The sequence below is a fragment of the Lonchura striata genome, chromosome 1, assembly GCF_050655825.1.
Source record: "Lonchura striata isolate lonStrDom1 chromosome 1, ASM5065582v1, whole genome shotgun sequence".
Lineage (NCBI taxonomy): Eukaryota > Metazoa > Chordata > Aves > Passeriformes > Estrildidae > Lonchura > Lonchura striata.
This window is the reverse complement of record NC_140703.1, coordinates 53,658,731-53,680,918: the sequence shown is the minus strand read 5'-3', so window position 1 is coordinate 53,680,918 and position 22,188 is coordinate 53,658,731. Positions and strand designations below refer to the sequence as shown.

Here is a 22,188-nt window from a genome sequence, read left to right as displayed (position 1 = left end):
AGCTGAACAGATGCAAGCTGAGATGGCACAGCTGCAGAGCCTGGGTTACTGGGAATACATATTGCATCAGCTGTAACACAGGCTCCTGCTATGCAGATGCTCCTCTGCCATACCAGCCCATTCTCAAAGCAGTTTTTATCTCCTGAAAATGTGTAAAAGTCCTGCTAGTTTTCAGTCAGAGAGTGCATCAACAGAGGGTTGAACCTCTGTTGCTCTGTGTTTTCTCCTGCTGCTACTGAAATGAACTGCTTCTGCCTGACCTGAATCTGCAAAATAGGCTGTGTGTTGATGTGATAATAGTGTTATGCTTGTGCTGTCATCCTAAATATTTCTGTATATTTATTGAGGAACAGATATTAATAGTAAATAAGAACAAATACAGCTGCACCCAAATTGGGTTTATTATTGAGGATTATTAGCTCATTTCCTACCTGAATACTTGTGTGTCTTGTAATTTTTCCTAAGTAAGAGGATATTTTTTTTATCATCCAAAGACAATGTTCTGTGCACATCCATGACTAACATTTAGCTACACAATTGTTTATAACTGTTAAAAGGACAAAAATAATCTGTAGTTACTTTAAGAATATATATATATATATATATATATATATATATATATATATATATGCATTGGCTCTTTCATCAACAATTTCTTATTTTCATAGTATCATTGAACAATTTGGAATTGAAGCGACCTTCAAAGCCAAAAGATCATCTAGTTCCAACCCCTGAGCCATGATATAAATACCTTTCACTGGACCACATTGCTCAGAGCCTTATCCAGCCTGGCCTTGAACACTTCCCGGCATGGGACAGCTTCTCTGGGCAGTATGTGCCAGTGTCTCACCACCACCCTCAGTAACCAATTACTTCCTAATATCTGATCTGAACCTATGACCTCAGTTTAAAGTTATTGCTGCTTGTCCTATGACTACATGCCCTTGTAAAAACTGTCTCCAGCTTTCTTGTTGGTGCCTTTAGATATTGGAAGGTGGATTATTATAAGGTCTCCCTGGAGGCCTTTTTTCCTCTGTGCTGAACAGTCCCAGCTCTCTCAGCCTGCCTTAACAGGAGAGGTGCTCCAGTGCTCTGATCAACTTTGTGGTCCTCCTCTACACTCATTCCAGAAGATCTGTGTCATTATGGGATCCCAGAGGTGGATTCAATACTCCATGGGGGGGCCTCAAGAAAATGGAGTTGAAGGGCAGAATCACAGTCACAGAGTCACAGAGTTGTAGAATAAGCTGAGTTGGAAGGGACCTACAAGGACCATCCAGTCCAACACCTGGCCCTGCACAACACCATCCCCAAGAGTCACACCATGTGCCTGGGCGCATTTTCCAAACACTTTTTGAACTCAGACAGACTTTGTGATGTAACCACTTCCCTGGGGAGCCTCTTCCAGTGCCCAAACACCCTTTGGGTGAAAAACCTTTTCCAGATATCTGATCTAATCTCCTCTGACACAGCTTGATTCCAAAAGCATGAAGCTGCCTCGACTTGCTTGTCATATTTCTCTTGATGCCACCCATTTATTTTCACACAGACACAGATGCCATACATTCTAATCACCGGTACAACTTGATGGGAAAAACATGAAATGGCATTTTGCAAACAATATTGTCTCAGCTATTTAGGGAAACAACTTCAATACTAGCACCTAGGCAAAGAGTTGTGAAATATTAAAAATATAATTTTATACTATACTTTTTAAAAGTATAGTTAATTTTATATTAGAACTAGTGTTTCTGAAGGTATAGTCTTCAGTCTAAATATAAATACATGAAAACTTAAATGCTGTGGAATTGTTTGTGAATATCACCAAAAAAATTATAAAGCCCTTTTGAGTATAGAAACTTGCAATATAGCTAGTTTTTAGTTCAAATATTTTGTTTCACTTCATTCAAGAAATCAGTGGATTAAATTTACCAGAAATGAAAGCACAACCTATCATCATAACTCTTATTCCAAACAAATAACAAAGAAAAATGCTTTGATAAAATTTGCATGGTAATTTGAGGATAATTTAGCCTTCCTTTATCTGTTTAAAAACTAGCAATCTAGTTGAAGCTGGTTATCTTTCTTCTCTAAAATACTTAAAAATTTCTGCACTGGAAGACTCATGAATCACCATTAATATTTTAGACAATTGCTTAAGAATCAAATACATTGCATATCTAACTGCCATTTATTAAAGGTCAAAATAACTGAGAAGTATTTGACTTATAATGGGAAAACAAATTCTAGCAATCTATAACTAAGGTATATTACTACCATTCTAGTTTTATTGTTAAATTTCTCTCTGAAAATTATAATAATTTTGTAATAATAAAACTTTAATAATAATGAACTCAAAACTCAGTTTCTTTTCTCTAAGTGTATTATGCTTTTCCTTAAATATCAGTAGATTTTCATTGGACCAAAATCTTGGCAACATTTCTTGACTGATTTAGGCATCCCTCCACCATGATGAAAGCTATTTCACCATTTGCTGGCAAAGAAAACATGAAGTATAACTCATAAAGCAACAAATATCCTATAATACCTTTGTTGTTATCCATTCCTCCAACAGCATATAGTGTTCCAACTGTAGATTTTCTAGGCTTAGTTCTTGGACTTTGCATGAGAGTTCTTCTTTCTGGTAAAAGATGATATTTCATGGCTTCCAGAATAAGCTTCTGGCATTCTAGGTCATCCTTAAAAAGTGCATGGTTTTCCAGGTCAGCCAATATCTGTGAATGACAATAAGTGAATAAAACATCCTAGAAATTCCTAGCAAAGCAATACCATGCAATGAGAGACAAATACAAATGTAGGTCACAAGTGTATTTCTTCATGCCAGAACACACACATAGTTTTGCAGGGCTATTTTTTCTTGGAACACAGAGAGAAAATTAATCAATTAGTTGATTTTTAAAGGATTTTAAAACCAGTGTTTCATTAGCCCTTAAGACTACAATCTTAGTAATCTTTTACTGAAGGCTTTGAAGAAAACTAAATATTCTCTTGTAGGCTGACTTATTTTTAATGGTTTCCAGCATAACACTGAAAGAACCCAGAAGGCATCTCTTTGCAGGAGCATCCCTTATTTTAAAAACCAAAGTGAAACAATGATCCCACTTGATAACCAACAGTCTTCAGTGCATACAGGTAGAAGAATATTCTATTGTGATTCCAAAGAAGGAGGCTGCAAGTTGCAAATGTTGTGTTTGATTCACTTGCCTGTATATACATATCTACCAGCTTTTAAGATGTTGTAAATTGCCATGTAAATTTTCAGGATCCCATTGAATTATATAATCTGGGTTAACCTCACAGCTGACCTAGCTCTGAGCAGGAGTTGGACTGTAGAACTCCTGAGGCCTGCTTCCACCTAAATGATTCTCTGATTCTGTGATCTCACTGATGTCAGGCCAGAAGAGTGCAAGGCTCATGCAGATTTTGTGCCGTATCTGCCAAACCCATGTAGGTATCTCAGATAGCCTAAGGCATCTAAATTAGAGCAAGATTTAATTGCATATAACTGCATATCTGTACAGTGCAGTAAATTTCTAGATATTATACGATATCTATCTGGAAGATCAAATAATACTCAGAGAAGCAGCTAAAGACCAGCAAGCAAGAGAATTTCATTCCTGGAGTCTGTGGATGCGTTCCCACAGACATAAAAATGAAAAATTATGCAAATTATTTTGTAGTTGCCTAAAGACAGGAAGCTAGATTCCATTTACGAACTCTTATCTATTTCATCTGGACTTCAATGGCTGCAGAAGAAGTTTGAATGTCCATTGTCAATCTGTCAGCCTTTGTCAGACAACACGTTTTCTGTGACATCTGAAATATTAACAGCTGGCACATGTAGACAGCTGTTGTCTGCTTCTGATTTTAGGCATTAGTCATGAAATGAATATGTGTTTGAAAGAAAGGCAATGCATGTTACATTGCCCCAGTATCAACACAGGCTGGGGGATGAACAGCTCAAGACCAGCCCTGCCCAGAAGGGCTTGGAGGTCCTGATAGATGAGAGGCTGTACATGATCCAGCCATGGGCACTCACAGCCCAGAATGACAAACGTGTCCTGGATTGCATCCAAAGCAGTGTGGGCAGCAGGGACAGGGAGGGGATTCTGCCCCTCTGCTCTGTTCTGCTGAGACCCCACCTGCAGGGCTGCATCCAGCTCTGGGGTCCCAGCATAGCAAGGACATGGACCTGCTGTAGAGAGTCCAGAGGAGGGACACCAAGATGCTTAGATGGGTGTAACAGCTCTATTATGAGGAAAGACTGAGAGAATTGGGATTGTTCAGCTTGGAAAAGAGACAGCCTCAGAGTGACCTAATTGCAGTCTTCCAGTACCTCAAGGGAATTTACAGGAATGATGGGGCAAGACTATTTGCAAGAGCATGCAGTGGCATGACTAAAGGGAATGGTTTCAAATTAAGAGAGTAGGTTTAAATTAGATAAAATTAGAAGTATGTTTATTGTGAGGGTGGTGAGGGTCTGGAACAGGTTGTCCAGAGAAATTGTGGATGTCCCACCCCTGGAGGTGTTCAAGGCCAGTCTGAATGGGGCTTTGAGATACTGATCTAGTGGAAGGTGCACCTGCCTTTGGTAAAGAAGCTGGAACAAGATAATCTTCAAGATTCCTGACAGCCCAAACCACTCTATGATTCTATGATATGATAAAGGTTTCTGTGTGGGAAGATGGATTGTGAGAGTGCTGAATGCAATCTCACCCCAGAGGAGTTGCAGCTGTGCTAATTACCAAACAGTAGGAACAGCCTTGACCTTAATAGGTCACAGCTATGTCAAATAAGGATGGGTGTTATAAAAGAGTGGATTAGCTGAGATTAAGAGGAGAGTTGGAGTTAGTTGGCTGTGCTGCTGTGTGGTGTAAGGTTCAGGTAGTTGTGCTAGGGACAGTAAGGGTTAGTATGTGCTGTAAGGAACAGGAAGGAGTTAGCGGGCCATGCGGAAGGAAAAGGAGTCAGTGCTGCCCGTGAAAACTCACAGAGAGAAGGTATGAAAGTTTTAAAGTAGGATGATAAACTGATGGTGACAATTCCCATCCATGGTTGACTGGTGTCAAGCACTGATGCCAACATTTCTATGCATTGTGTGTGCCTGTTATGGCTATTATTCAATTAATATTACTAAGTAAGAATGTTAAAAGTATGCTTAGAAACAGGGGTGATAAGCATATTTCATAACACTAGGTTAATTTTTAATCTCATAATTTTAAGATTTTTTGTATTTTTTTCTTGTGATTTATTTTTTCCCTTTACAGTGTTTAGCACAGTGCTCAGTAGACTAAAAAAATCAAAGATCTGAAGACAAATCATGTCCAGGTTTTAGGCAGGATGATTGCAAAATGATTTAACATACATCTAGGGCTACAGAACCAGAGTACTCTGTCAACATTAACTAAACAGAACACAGGCGCAAGAGAGCTAAGAAATAAAATTAACACTTTTCTCTGTGCACATTTGAGGCAATATGAAGTTGAATAGACTTTTTAATGTTTAATGTCATTAATGAAATTGCTGATAAAGGTTTTTATGGCAAGCTTATTATATCAGTAATGATCAAAGTCCAACAGTAATATTGATGATTTCTCTTTAGACCATTTCTCTTTTACCCAGAAATGCTTAGGCTCTGAAAGCAAATATTTATCTTTGAAATCTTTCAGCTGAGTTGCCAGCTGTTTCAAATAAAGAAGAAATAATCCATGAACACCATTCTGTCCCAAAATTCTGAGACTTAGTTCATCAACCACAATAAAAGCTGATTCTTTTTCTTTCAAGTTTGAAATTCACCTTAAAAATAAATAGAAAATGAAAAAAAAACAAAAAATACAAATAAAAATTTTAAACCGGATGGAAATGTGTTCATGTCCCTTAAAAAGAAGTAACTCATTCCTCCTATTAACTTTTCTAGAACATGGGCTAACCTGTGATAAACACTATATTTCTGAATCTCCTAAAGGCTAGATGTTGTGAATAACAAAAAAAAAAAAAATATTTGAAGCTACTATTTAGAAATCAGAAGTTATATAAAGCTGTTTCATGTTGTCTAAATTTCAATGATCTGCTTCAAAGATTTCCTACTCCATAGTTATCTTTCCTGATTATGTCACAACAATCAATATATTTTTATTAAATCAGGATGCAGTTGATCAGGAAATTCAGTTAATAAGGATGTTTCCTTGGAAACCATATTATGTTCAGCTTGCTCTTCCATGTCTATGACATAATTCATTAAGATACAATTGTATCTAATAGTAACTGAATATTGCTGGGCTTTGTAATGCGGAAAATCACAGAGCTGTAGCTTCTCAAAAGACTACAATATCATTGCCAGAAGAGTCAACTTTACTATTGCTAGAATTTCTCAGAATAGCAATACCCTGAGAATTTTTTGTCGCTTTGTGTCATCATGTTTCTCATTCTCTTAACTCTTTCTTTTAAAGTATTATATCTTGAAAATAAAATGCATTACAGTTATAAAATTATTTTCTGCCAATTTTTGTATTCTGGGGTATTATCGGTAGCATCATTTATTATACAGATCCTGATTTGCAAGTATATTTTATATAAAGAAAATGAAAATATTTAAGCATTCCCTCAGTCTCCCCTTTAGCTTTTAAACAATGAAAAAACTATAGAACTTGTTAACTTTTCTGGGGACTTCTAAGCAGAGAGAACACAAGGTCTCAAACTGATCCTGTGTGTAGCTGAAGTTTCAACTCCATTTCTAAATTCCATTTTATCCATATGAATCTTTGCAATATTACTAAACAACATTTTTATTTTTTGCTAGGAATTGAATGCATTGAGCTAAATATAACCATCTGCTTTGCTCACATGATTTATAATCAGGAGCCTTAGAGTTTTTTTTTTTTTAAAAAGCTAATTTCTAATTTATTTTTTGAGGTTTTGCTAGCTTTTAAAACAATCATTTCAATATTTTTTCTTTGAAATAAAATAAAGAAAAATATCTGCAATTAATAATACCTCAAATTTAGCACGTCTAATTTTGTCTACCATCTTTTTTCAGTTCATTAAGAATTTTGTATCTCTTTTAAATTATTTTTTAAATTCAGGTTTAATTAATGATTTCAGTAAAGTTTTGTGGTTTTTTTAGCATGGAGATTTCCAGGCATTTTTCTGTAGTATGACAAAGATTCAGTATGTGGAATTCAATATTTGTGTTGCTGATGGACTAAATTATTCATGATGTGTTAGTCAAGCCAGCTGTTCAACCAACTCAGGAAGAAAGACTACACTAAATCCCTCAGATTTCTGTATTCTCAGACAGATTATTTTGCCCTCAGCAATAAGTTGCAGCAGACTAAGGATCTTTAAGAAACTCTAGACCAGTTCTTCCTAGAAACATGTGGCTAATCATTTCTATTATAAGTAATATACATCAGGATTTACTGTTTAGACACCAGAGACTTTCATTAGTGTGACTGCAAGTCTGTGATCTCCATATGCATGTAGGTGATAATATATTGCAAAGAGGTCAGTCACATAGCAGTAGTAATGATTAGTCTCAGACTCCATTTTTGGAAAAAAAATCTAGTTGTGTTTTCTGTCAGAAATCCAAATTCTGGCATTTACTGAGCTTGCATTTTTGATGACCGTAGTCACTGGCAGAGGAAATGGGTTCAGTATTTGGTTTGCAATTCCTTTTTCCCAACACATTAAATATTATCTCATATTCAGAAAAAATTTTACACTGGTTTTCTACCCTTCAGTTATAACAAAGTCCTCCCTGTTCCTCCCCCACATCGGGGTGCAAAATCCAAACCAAAAATATGAATATAGCATAGCTGAAGTTTGTTTTCTGTAACTTAGCATTAGATTACCCTAAAGAGTTTACTAGAGAAACAATCTGCCATGCACGCACACAGTCCCTTAGGCTGTACATTTGATAAAGAAATCAAGAAACTGACTTTCCCCTCAACTTTCTCTCAAATAATCTAAGTAATTGAATTGGAACATTCGTTGGTAGCATCTGTGGCAAGTAATTAAACTGTGATATTAAAATCACTTTCACAACATTAACTCTTCTCCAAAGCTTATGATTTAACAAACTCATTTATTATAATCTTCAGTGTTATTTTCTCTAAGTAAACCCATGTTATCTTTTATGACACTGTTAAAATTTTAACTTAACTTATAGGTATGCCCACACTTTTTTTGGCACATATACTGACTTTTGTTGAACACCTTGTACATCCAGGTCTGTCTTTGATACTGGTACTAATTTGACCAATTGACTTATTACCAGATGTGTTATTGATTCAAATGTTATTCAGTTTAGGAAAAGGGAAATTGTTTTAAACCCTCCTGCCCCAGCTTCTGCCTCCAGTGCCATCTTTTCACAACAATTTTATCAATCTTTGTATTTTATAGAGAGGATGAAATAAGGAGGGCAAAATCTAATATCCAAACTTACTACACAATTCTACTAATGCCCAGATCTACATTTTAATTCATCATGGTATGTTTATTCTCCAGAAAATGAAGAAAAATATCTTTATTTCAAGATGAATTGCTTCTTAAAGTAAATGTTAAGTTTCTAGATAAAGTTAGGTAAGGTCTTGTACAGTACCTTGCACATTTTCTTCTCTACTCCTTGAGGAAAAAATTAAGTTCATAACTCCAAGAACTATGTATATTTTGCCGTATTATCAAAATACTACATAAGAAATAAGAAAATGTCAAATTGCATTGAAAAGGTCAAATTTCATTCAAAAGAAAGTGAAACAAAAACTTAATAAAACCCCAATCACATTTTAAATAAGAGAAAATATATAAAATGCCCCAACACTAGAAGCAATCAAAAGGTTGGCCTTTGACAAAATGTTGACTGGTCTCCTTTTGTTTGAAGAGAGATGTCTTTATTTGAAGTTCTTCTGAATCAAATTATTTACTTTTTTTTGTTCTAAAAGTGATAAATAGAAGATTAGGTAAAAGCGTGACAGATGCTAACAAATGGAATACAAATATTATTCAGTCAATAACTAACAGCCCATATTTCAAAATTACTGGCTTTTTATTTTTTTTACCTCTTAACTGCAGTAAGCTGTAGTCTACCAGAATTGATGTAATTTTTATAAATTGATGTAATTTTTATAAAATTCTTATATAAGAATAAGTACCAAGAAATGGAACATAAAAGAAGCATTTTTTCCCATAAATAATGTTTGCCTGATTCAAATAAGATCTTCAGTCTTTAAAAGTATTCAAAAAAGATGTATAAGAACACATCACAGAAGGGTAAGCACCTTTTCCAGACAGTATACTTAATGTTTAAATGTTACAAATATTGATTAGGAAGAATTCTTTGAAAACATTCACTACCTCTGAAATGATGACTCAAAAAAAAAAAAAACAAACTAGAAAATAAAAGGTGTCTTATTTTGTGCTTGTCTATTATGCTGAATCAATCTAAGGAACAAGGAAGAATGCAGAAAAGAGCACTACACTACCAAGAATAGGGACTTATAAAAAATGGAGGATAAGTCGAAGCCATTTCTTAGCCCTCCCTTGTTTCTGCCTTTACTTAAGAGTGACAGATTTCAATGACATCAACAGCAATAATGGTTTTTGCTTCTAAAACTACCTGTTGTAAACAATTGCTGAAAGCAGTGACTGATCTTTGTTATAACTACATTAAATAAATTATATTTGCATGATCTCTGGAGGCATGATTTACAGAACATCAACAGCTAGCTGCAAAGCTTGTCTCAATTCATGAGCTTTGCGTAGTGGTTCCTCTCCCCTGTCCACTTGTGGAGGGGAGAATAGAGTGGCATCCAGCCAGGGGCAGCCCACAACAATATGATTGTCAATCTGACAGTCAGTAAGAGAGAAAAAGATATAAACCTGCCAAAACATGACTACAGATCACATGGCCTTGTAAAAACGTAAGCAACAGACAAAACACTGTCTTCTGAAAACAGAAGACATCATTTTATGTGAATGTAACTGTATTATGAATATAACTTATTTAAGAATGGTGCTATTTCAAAGGTCAAGGAAATATATCCTTTTATTTATGTGAGCAGACCTCCTGATTATTTAGTTAATATAATCTAATTTATTCATAAATTTGTGTTTTCACATGGACACAGTCTATACATTCTAGTGGGGATATGTATGAAACATACATTCCCCTAAAAGTTTCACATAAAATGCAGAGAATAAGCAACAAAAATAGAGTATTTTTATAATATTATTCTATGTATTTCACAACACAGAATAAATTTAAGTGGCACACAGAATAAATTTAAGTTTGTATTTTATGACCGTGTGAAAATGTGATTTAATTAGTGGAAATTCAGCCTTCCATTAAATAAATTTACTCCAAAGTATTTAGTAATGAACCATATGCTCAGTATGTCGTGAGAAATTGAATAAAAAAACTGAAAAAAAAGTCAGGTAAGTTGCCTGTGTGTTGGATAAAGAAATAGTATTATAGGATTATGTTGTCACATTCTTTATTTGAACAGCACCTTATGACAGCTTCAAAAGATTTACTGAAACTTTACTGATATCTTCCTGCATTTACTAAACTTTATTAATAATAAAATGTATCTAGAAATGAATGTCACACATAACTGTGTTGAGCAGTTATCATTTTCACTATTTACAAATGTTCACATGTCATTTATCTACACAAAAAGAATCCCAGCCATATGGACAGGACTTTTGGACAATTTTAGAACCATCTAAAAGGCAAGAAAAATCCTTTGGACTGTATCTTGCACACTGCATTAAAGTATCATATCTTTGTTCAGGTGAAGTATCATCTTACAAGCGACATCCACCACCAGAGAAGCTGCTACAAAAATGTTAAAAAGCTAGTTTTACTGTATGATCTATATAAGAAAAGTAACAAAAAATAACAGCTTATCTTGTTTCTACTGGTTATACTCAACTAATTGCCATTATACAGGCAACTGAAATTTCAAGCCCAAATTTTTATTGCATTGATAACTTAAGAGAGGAATATGGAGATCATCCTAGAAGCTTGCCAGAAATTAATTTTTTTGTGGACTGGGAAGTTATTAATTCTTACAGTAATTAATTAATCCTTGTTTGCTTGAAATTAACATAAATATTTCTTTAAAAATATTGCTTGGTTTAATTGGCTTAAGCCACTTGCACAAAACCAAGCACTTAGCACCATTTCAGATGCCACAGGGTGTCTGAGAATCCACACAGAGCCAGTAAATATAGTACTGAATTTAGAAGGGAATGTTTCTAGATATATTGCTTGGAGCCAGGCAGTGTGATAATCTATGGAACTTCTCAAATCAGCACACAGGTTTGCTTCTATGTGTCGGTAAATGAACCAGATCTTCATTGCCTATAGCGAGAGGTTAGGAATCTAGCTGATGTGGAGAAGCCTGCACCATAGGTGAGTAAGAAACTGAATCATACCTTCAGACTTTTCAGATTCAAGTTATAATCTCCTGGTATGCAATCATTTAGAAATGATTGAAAGAATTCACAAAATGTTGAGAGGCTGACAGAGTTTCCACATACCCTTAGGATTTACCCCAGACCCGTAGGTAGGAACCAATCTTAAAAGCCTAGAACTCTACTCAGGTGTGAGTTCTTATTGCTGCACTTGTTTAGTGACACTGGAGACAGAGCACTGAGGAAGGTTCTCATTTCATATTATCAATCACACTGCTCTCAAAGACAAATTTAAAGACTGACTGGCGTAGAATACCTTCCATTTTTTGCTAAGCAAAAGAACCTTCAGTTGTTTCCTCTAGCTCAGTATATGTTGAAAAAGTCAAAACTTAATGAACCTGTCTGACAACTGCCTGGTTAATTGGGGTTTTTTAGTAGCACAAAGAAATACTTCTTTGCCAGATGCCAGCTGAGCTGTGGAAAGAATTTACAAGTTTACATGATCATGTCAGTTATCTAAGCTAAGATTTAAAGGGTTTCTACTCAATTAATACATGCAAATTCATAAATATTTTTAAGATCGCGTACAGTCATGTAATGTGTGAATTCTAAGGGGATTTAGAGGCTCAGTGCTTCCTGCAGTTTACCTAAAGCATCTCTGTAGAAATAAGAAGAGAACTCATGTGGATCTGTTAATTTTCTCTCCAGTGGCTTACACGGTACTTAAGTACTTATTTTTATAAGGACTGCATTGTTTCTGCTCCTGGGCAAGAAATCTAATTTAGATGCCTATAACAGCTTCACTGGATCTGAGCCACACAGTCAAAGACTATGCATTATCCTACTGATGTGGTTTGCAAGCCTCTGAAAGTGATATTATTAAAAGTGTTACAGAGGAAAAGACAGCAATATCTCTGCTTGATGCTATTTTTTTAACTTTTCTAGCTAAAACAGTGATATACTGTTATAGGCAGATGCAAATAACAGCCTTTATAAACCCAGCTGACCAGTGGAATACAAGTTCGCTTGAACTCAAGCATTTGTATAAAGAAATATTTGTGCTCTTTTCATGTACATCTTTGCTTAAAAAGGCTAAACATCCTCATCTTTACTGTCATGCTATTCTAGGTACTCAGTATGTTATTAACTTCTCTTGCTTGCAAATTCCTTCAGCAGCCCAGGTATCATTAGTAACTTCTCACACTCTTAAAAAACACCATAAAAATAATGTTTTGCCCAACAGAAGCTACACACATTCTTGGCTTATGCTGTAGCATCAACATTAACAGATACATTATACTGTGTACCAACAAATAGCAGAAACCAGCTTTTCATCTTAGTAAATGAGATTACATCATTAGTAATCAAAATAGGCAGAAGCTCAATTATGCTGCTGCACTGCATTGAATGTTTCATGGTACAGCTTGAGTCAGGGAAGAGGAGATACAAACACGGAATGAACTATGGTCTTTTGGGAAAGGTAGAAAGAAAGAAAAGGAGAATTCAGTGACATAGATATAATTTCTTTTATGTCATTTGCCTTCATGGCCAGAAGTTAATGTTTCAGCTTCAGCTGCAGATGAGGCTAGACTTTTGTCTATACAAAATTATTGAGGATTTAGATGAACCACTTTGCTCCCTCACGGGTGGGAACAGCAATCACTATATCACATGTCATCAGGGAACTAGGTAAGAACACCTTCAACTGTTCTGATCATACTTTATTGGATATATCTTTCCATAACTATCATTTTTCACTTCTAAAAAAAGGTTTCCTAACTACATTCTAGTATAAAATAATTAAATAGATTCCTAAGTATATTTTTATGGCCATGCATATGTGTAATGTGCATTCATGGACTAATAGATGCTGTGGGCCATCCAGTGAGAAAGCAGCTTGGCAGAACAGGAGACAGCACTGTGCCCTTGCCTCAAAGAATGTAGGTGATATCTGGCACTGCATTAGACGAAGTATTGTCATCAAGTCAAGGAGAGTGATTCTTCCCCTTGTGTCAGCACTGGAGAGGTCAAACCAGGAGAGCTGCATCCAATTCTAGACTCCTCTGTAGAGAATACACTGGAGGCTCACAAAGATGATGAAGGGACTGGAGCACCACTCCTCTGAGGGAAGTCTGAGAGAGCTGGGTCAGTTTATCCCAGAAAAGAGGAGCCTTTGGGAAATCTTACTAATGTTCATAAATACCTGAAGAGAAGGTGCATAAAGGAGAGATCCAGGTTTCTTCAGTGGTGCCCACAGGATGAGAGTCAATGGACACAAACTGAAATACAGGAGGTTTCCTCTGAACATCAGGAAACACTTTAATACTGTTAGGGTGGCTAAGCACTGGCAGAATCCTTGGAATTATTTAAAAACTTTTTAGACAGAGTCCTGTGTAAATGGCTCTCAGTTATCTCTGCTTGAGCAGAAGTGCTGGACCAGAGGTTATTCAGAGGTCCCTTCCAACCTCAGGCATTCTGTGATTTTGTATACGTTTATCATATTATGTAAAAAAAATACATACACAAACACACACACACCTGTATATAAACTATCTGTAGTGTTTCTGTATTTTTTACATGTACTAATTTTGTTAGGTTTTTTAAAACATTAAAAGAGATTTATTTGAAATGCAATCAAAAACTGAAAATTGAGGACAGCAGTGGCACCATTCAGCCACAAAAGTAGTTTCTTATACTTTTTGAAAAACTGACAAAAGGTCCTGTTAAATACAGATTTTGTTTGTTTCTTGTTTGTTAACTTACTCTCTGTAAAGAATGCTATCAAAAGTCACAGGGAAAAAATTTAATAAATAAACAATTAACAATTGTAAAGTAACTATACAAATAAATAATCTAAAATACTTCAACATTAACAAGGCTTAAGGATGACACCAAATTTTTACTCTCCCCAAATCCCTTAAGAACAAAAATGAGCATAAATTATGTTTTCAGTATGGATCAACATAAAATATCTGGAACACCTACAGAAAGGTGTTCTTTTTATTTTATTATCTATTATATAATATTGCATATTACCTATTTTATTATCTATTATAACATGAAATAAGTTCTTATATTGGCCAACCCACCAGTCTTTCTTTTTTGACTTGAATGAAAAAATATGAACCATTTTAGTTTAGAAGATGGCTCCAGGCAAATCAAAGAAGCAAAAAAAGTTCCTATGGCAACATTACAGGTTCTATTATTTAATTTCAGCTTCATGGTAGTTTCCTTTTAACAGGTTAATACTGGCTCACCTTCTCCTAAATGTATCTACTGGATTATGAATCACATTGTTTGATATTGTACTACTTAAGTCCGACTACATTGCCAATATAATTACTGTACCTTGAGAGTGAAATGAGGTATCATGGAAACTCAGACTCTGAATTTAAACCTTCATTTTAAGTGGATCTCAGTATACTCTTTCCAGTCGGATAATAATTTTTGTAGTCTTTGACTTCCTCTTTTTAAAGTGAATTTAAAAGTAAGGAAAGTAAATAGTTGGGTTATTTTTTCAAATAGTCAATGATGAGCTGTAAATTTTGACCTGGCTTCTTTCCAGAGTGCTCTTCAGTTAATTTTCAGTGCAATGAAAATGACTGAGAGTTTTATTTGATACATATTTAAGTATAAACCACAGCAGGAAAAAAAAACCAAAAACTTTTGTTAATAAAAAGTAAAATTTCACTTTCAGTTCTCAATATTTTTTGTTAATTCTAATTTTGAAAAAGACCTTGTATTTTTAGCATTATGGTTGATACATTTATGATGCAGTTCTCAATTACAGACCAGCACCAGTGTATAAGACTTAATTTCCAAATTAAATAGAACAGAAAGTTCAAGAGAATTTCCACAATACTATAAAATATTATTTCTAAATTTCTTTTTAAACAGTTTTTAAACATTTTTCTTTCCATGTACCAAACTTCCTAGTCATCTACCTTCTTGCTATATAAATGCAGCTCAGCAATAGCCAAAACGTGTGTTACCACCACTGTGTAAGAGACTGAAATGGTTAATGGCTTAAACATTGCTAAAATCATCAGAGCACTTTTGCCCACTGCAGAAAACTGCAAATATCCAGCTGTTCATCAGCAACCAACAAAACCCACATCTCCCTAAATATGCCTACTAACCAGAATTTGGACTGTGAGGGGAATTTAAAATAGAGGGAGCACCCCAGAAGTGACACTGGAAGAGAGACTGGAATGCTGGTGACTCAAACAATCAGGGGCAAGCTGCTGAAGTGCAAAGTCATCTCCTAGGGTGCAGTGGGAGAGCACACCTGACACCTCAGGCTACAGCTGGTGCTGAACCAGGTAAGGACAGAGGTAAATCCTTCAAGGCACAGTACTGTCTCTTTGTCCTTACTCAAGTGACTCAGCTGTGGTAACTCTCCTTCGGAGAAGTACTGGGACCTGAAGGTATCAGTCTCTGCTAATGGGCCATAATGGGTCTCAAGGGACTCCAATTCATTGATGTAATAGGCAGCTGTATCTTAGAAGGTGTCATAGACTCCCAAAGTGTCCCATGATCCACATTACATCACCCAGTTCAAATTCCCCACTCCAAGGGAGGTACCTGGACTTTTCTACCTGAAGGAATATAAACTAAATAGCTTTTGTGTGCTGTGGATTTCCTCCATCACCTGGTGATAGTCTGAAACTGTCACTTTGACCAAGAGGGTGACCATCACTTCAACAGACAACAAAATTTCCCCAAAAAAGTCTTGTCTTGAGGCCTCTGGGTGGTAAGGTCTTTCTACTCTTATGCCTTCCTTTTCTTTCTTAAATGTTTTCTTAAGTGATATTTTTATGCTTTTATATTGTAACAATATACCTGTTTTTCTGTGCAACCAAATTGTTCTACAATAAAGCCTACATGTATATGTATAAAAACACCAGGCATTCAGTGTTGTTCCACTCTGATCTATTGACAGGATGGATTACTCTCACCTTCTGTTTATCAATAAGCACAGCACATTATCAGCTGTCATGAAAAAAGTTAAACTACTCCAGACAGGCCCAGTACACTAACTGAAAGGAGAACTGAGTGCATGTAATTATGGAAAAGAATTGCCACTTAGTTCTCTGGGGACAAAAAAAAAAAAAAAAGGAAAAAGTAACCTGAAGTCTGAACTCTGGACTGAACTGAATCACAGATTGATGGAAGCATTCATAGGAGTGGAGATCCAAATGATCACCAATGGTCAGCTAGGTCAGCTCACTCAAATCATGACTTCTGCCAACACTGCATTTAGTGTTCTTGTCAAGCTAATTCAGGAAAACCTTCCATGAAGAAGCACACTGGACCTTTGAAAAAACTGCTTCATGTGTTCACTGCACCCCAAGTGATTCCTCTCCAAACTAATGTCCAAACTGAACTGTCCATGCTACAAGTTAGAGTGTTTGTCTCTTCTTACATATTGTGGTGCGCTCAGGAATGTGGTTCCATGACCTTACCTTCAGGTCTTAAGTTGCTATTAGGTCATTACATCTTTTCACTAGTTTGAACAAGCTCACTTCTTCTGCTTCTCCTTTCTAGACATACCATCTTGGTAGCTCACCCCTGAACCTTCTCCAATTTGTTCCTATGCCTTTCAAATCATGGAGTACAAAATTCGAAACAATAAGGTAGGTGCAGACTTAGCAGCACCAGGTATTATGGGAAATACTGCCTGGTGACATTTTTTTGTGTTGTAGAACAATACAGAGTTTTCTTAATTCACATTGTTAACTCATCCTCAGCCTGGTATCTGTCATAAACCCTGTGTGTTTGGGGCTTTTTTTGTTGTTGGTTTGTTGGTTCCGTTTCGATTTTGTTAGCTTTTCTGAGAATATTTACTATTCTGACTGTTTTTTCTTAGCATGTTATGAAATCTGCAGCTACTCCTCTTCAGTTTCATAACTCTGCTCTACTTGTGAATGTGTTGGTCCAACTCTCAAGTTTATTGAGATCACCCTGGGTCAAAGGTTACCACCAATTTTTTCTGATTCTGAACAGGTTTTCTTTCAAACATGCAGAGTATTCAGAAGTTGCAGATCATAAATTGATGAGAGTTTTCACAAAGACACAATAACAATGATATTATTGTTATGATGATGATTACATAATTTTAAAAATACCTGTGGTGGAAGGAGTGGTAATCTGATATAAGCAAGCAGCATACTTAGGTCACTGCATCGCCTCTGCATATCATATTTCACCCACATCATTAAGGCATGGAAAATGGTCTCTTCATCAGGAACATTCACATCATCACTGGCAAGAAGTTTATGGAGTTCTTCGGCAGGTAGAAGTAAAAATTCTTGATTTCTTATAACTTCCATTATATTCTCCTGGGAAGAGAAAAGTATTTCAGATTCAGTAATAGTGCAAGAAAATAAAAAAAAAGCCACTACAGCTAATAAGCCATAGGATTAGTCAATATCAGGCATACCCAGATATGGGTATGCTCTGTCATATCCTTGCAGTTCATGAGAAAAACAGAACATAAATTACTACAGTTCAACAGCTATAGTTGCAAGTCATAAAGAAATTATTTCAAAAACAATATGAGGATTATATGATAATATCATAATTAAAAATTGTCAGAATTAGTAAAGGCTATTGTTTGAAATTTTTATAAACTCAGTTGTAATTGAGCACATTAAATATATTGTAAATCTTTACATGTTCATAGTACATTTTTCTAGATATTTCCACTGTCTTTCTTTTGCTATTTCTTAAAAAACTTGTCAGTCATATAGTTATATTATGAATATCTAAATTTCCATCTACACATATGACAAGGCTGAAGGGAAGATCAACACCATGAATTAAGGATTATTTTTTGGCCTTATTCAGAGCAAGTTTTTAATATCCAATTATCATGCAAATAGTTTCCAGCAATTAAGATCTTGCAGTATTGAAAACTATTGTACTGTTGTGGTTTAGGAACAGTCCTCCCCAGTGCAATGCCCCCACTCTCCAAACCACTGACACTCTTTTGCTCTCCTGCTTTTCCCCTCACCCTTCCACACTGCAGCAGGCTAGAGAGAAAAATTGGAGGCACAAAAAGTAAAGGTCACTGGCTGAGATAGGAACAATTTACAGGAAACGGCAATGAGGTAAGGAAACAAAGAGTAACAGCAACTATACTAATGACAGAGACAAGAAAGGAAGCGATTCACACAGAACCAAAGCCCCCACACCCACTCTGCCCCTCCCCAAGAGACAACACCAGATGGATCCCTCTGTCACATTTACTCGACTAGAAAGAACCCCTTCCCCTCAGAAGAGACCTTTCTCCCCCACTCCCAGCAGTGACATACAGTATTACAGACTAACCTCTGTGTCTAGTTATGCCCCACTCCTGGCTACTGCAAAATAATTAACCTTGTCCTGGACAGAACCAGGAAAAATAAAAATAGGAACAACTAAAAACCCTAAAAAAACTCCCCTATAAACTATATAAAACATATAAACAAAACAAAAGAAAATGAAAAACAAACAAAAAACAACAACCAAACAAATCCCAAAAAAAGTGTTGCATTTAGTTGTCTGTTTCCTAAGGACTGACTTAAGCACTTCCTGAACTACCTACTCTACAACAACAGGACACAGTAGAATCACAATTCTACAGATATTTTCCTCCAAATATTTACTTTAGGGTGTTTTATCTGTGTGGAGAAATTGTAAATATGTTTTCATATTCTCAATTTATAGACAGATATAAAGTGAAGTAATTGAAGACTGGAGTCACAAAAAAAAAAAAAAGTAAGCTAAATTTTTATATAAACTGAAAATGCAAAAAGCAATATTGGAAACAGTAAGTTGCAACATCTAATTTATGAAAAAATTCATTTAAAGATGACATGTGGGAAAGAATGACAAAACATCAGTAAAGGACTTAAATGAAAGAACATCAAAACTGAGGGAAGTAGATAATTCCATTGTTATACCCTCTAAATTCAGTTTTCAGCATATCAAAATCCAATCAGTGCTGCCTGTAATTGCTTTATTGTGTCTGAACCAGGGAAAGATAGACTGGTCATCAAAACTGAAATAGAAGACATTACAGCAAATGCAAGAAAATAATGTGCAAGACTTACAACAATAGAATTATACTCTGGCTCTAGTATGTCACATGCTATCCTTCCCTGACTAATTCAATAGAAGGAAATTTATTTTAATTCTCCAAATTCATACTTTTTGAAATGTACTATTTAAACATTTTAATTAAAATTATTATTTATTAATTATAATTATTATATTTTATATAAGGCAGCAGAGATGCGTGTTGCAGACATAGGCATGACAAAATCATGAGACAGAAGTTCCTTGAAATGTGTAATTACAGATAAAATATATAAGTGCAGATAGGATAAATTTGACAAAGTTGAAAACTATGCTTAATATTATAAATGTGAATGCTTTGATATGTACAACTTAACTTTCAATGAGTTGCTTTTTAACTCTACATATATAGGATGCTGACAAAACAGAAAATCAAAGATGTATATGTGGTCATGACCTATATTAACCATGCTGATAATTGGATCAAAAAATGACTCAGGTATTTTTAAAATTACTTCATTAAATGTCAATAGGTCCCTAAAAATGTAGACTTTTCTGGAATGAGGTTTTAAACCATTACCTCCTGATAAAGTTTAAATTGTGCATCTAGAACATTTTAGAATAGCTTGGAACTAGTTTGTAGGGAAGCACTTAACCACAAGCTGGCTTAATTCATTTTAATTAAAAAGTCATAAAACTCACAAGATTTCATTGCACTTCTCAATAAAATGATTTATAAGACAAAGTTTAATTAAGCCTGGTTCAACTGACATTAAATCTCATTATGAAAAAAAAATATAACTCTACCTCTTAATAGGAACCAACATCACACTTTGCAATAGCAGATTAATCCAAAGACTTAATACTATAGAGTAGCACTGTGGTGGTGGAACACATTTCATGAACTGACAGAACATAAGTTATTAAGAATAAGATTCCAAAAAGGAGCTTTAACTTCAAAACAATAATTTTAGATTTGATCAAGTTTTTTTGGTCATCTTAAATTGTTTTTTCTGCATGCATACTTAAAGTGAACTTATTCCAGCCTCTGTACTGATTGTAGAATCAAAGAATGTTTTCAAACAAAACATATAAGCCCAAATCTCTTTGTCTAAACATCTGGACTTACATAAATTTCATGCTATTTGGGCATGAGTATTGCAGAAAGTAACAAATATCTATTATGTTATATATATATAATATTTTATATATATTATAAATATAGCATATGTATTCTTATATATAATATATAAGTGTAATATATATAATTCTGATTTATATATAGAATCCAGGTTTTTGATCTCCAGAGGTAACAACTCTCTCCTTCAACTTATTAGCATTTCCTGAAGTGACTAATGAATGTCAAATCTTCCTAGATAAGATTTTAATTTCTTGAGATTCATTTCATTTGGAGCAGCAAAGCATATTTCAATGGCTAGCTGTTCTACCACAACAGAAATAATTTCTCATATGCTAATTGTGGAAAAAATACCTTTTTTTTTTTTTTTTTTTTTTTTTTTTTTTTAATGTGACTAGTATTCATTTTTGCACTTTAGGGAACAGGATATAACAGATGTCTGTGACATCTTTTCAGGTTACATTAAATAAATTTTAAATTCTCCTTGATTGTGAGAACAAGGGTACTGAACCTTTAAGCTTGCCAAAGATCATATGACAGAGTTGGTTGAGTCTCCAGGACCTGCAATTTTTGACTCTAATACTTTAAGAGGCTTTGTAGGTCAATCTTCACCATCTCATATGTTTCATAAGATGAACTGGATCTGCTCTGCATGCATCATTCATGTAGCCTTTCCATGCTTTAATTAAGTGGAAGAGATTTTTGCTTTTAATTCAGAAAATGTAACTTACAAAAGAAAGTATGACAGTCTCTGAACCTGCTTGGACAAAGCTGGGTCACTTGATTGCTCTTTCACTTTCTAAAAATGACCATGCATAACCCCCATTGCTGTGGGGGTATAACATTTCAATGGTAGAGCTGTTTCACTTTTAAACCTTTTTAGCAGTACACAGGGTTAGTATTAAATAAGCATGAAGTATTACAACAGCAGAGCCATGTAAACAAAACATATCTATGTTTAAAGGTAGATAAGCAATTGCCCAAGTATCTAATAGATTGTGTATCACAAGGAACATAAAGGCAGTAATAAATTTGAATTATTGCAAAAAAAAATTAATATAATATATCTTTATTATGATGTCACCAGCACAATTGAATTTGATTTTTTTAAAATCCTAACTTTTAATCATTATTATTCCACATGGAATCAAATTAACTTGCAAAAGCTAGTTTTCATTGATGGTTATGTCATTGATTTCACTAATGAGCATGTATCAGTTATAATGAAGAACCTGAAAAATATTAAATAATTTCACATGTTGACAAACAATGTCATATTCTGAGAGTGCTATTCAGAACCTGCTATACCAGAGTTAACAATGAAGTAAAATGCTTAGCAAGTTTTTTCATTTTGGATGTAGGGGTCCTATTTAAAATATTTTATATTTTTGTGATTTGGACACTGTGACCATAACAATTAAAACCACATTCACTAATACCAAAAAACAGATATCCATATACTAGGCTTTCACTTAGTACATCGCTTATGGTCATAATATTTTAAGTTCATACTACTTTCAATTTAAAACTTAAGTTATCATGAGAATATTGAA

At 34.8% G+C, this 22,188-nt stretch overlaps 1 protein-coding gene across 1 annotated transcript in view; it reads right to left on the bottom strand.

Annotated features, from left to right (window-relative positions):
• KLHL1 (kelch like family member 1) overlaps positions 1-22,188 on the bottom strand; it is a 197,657-nt gene that overhangs the window by 62,650 nt on the left and 112,819 nt on the right. The window contains exons 5-6 of the mRNA XM_021548042.4: positions 17,565-17,777; positions 2,549-2,735 (exon numbers count right to left, since the gene is read on the bottom strand). Coding sequence (XP_021403717.3) covers positions 2,549-2,735; positions 17,565-17,777 — 400 coding nt within the window. The remainder of the gene's footprint in view (positions 1-2,548; positions 2,736-17,564; positions 17,778-22,188) is intronic.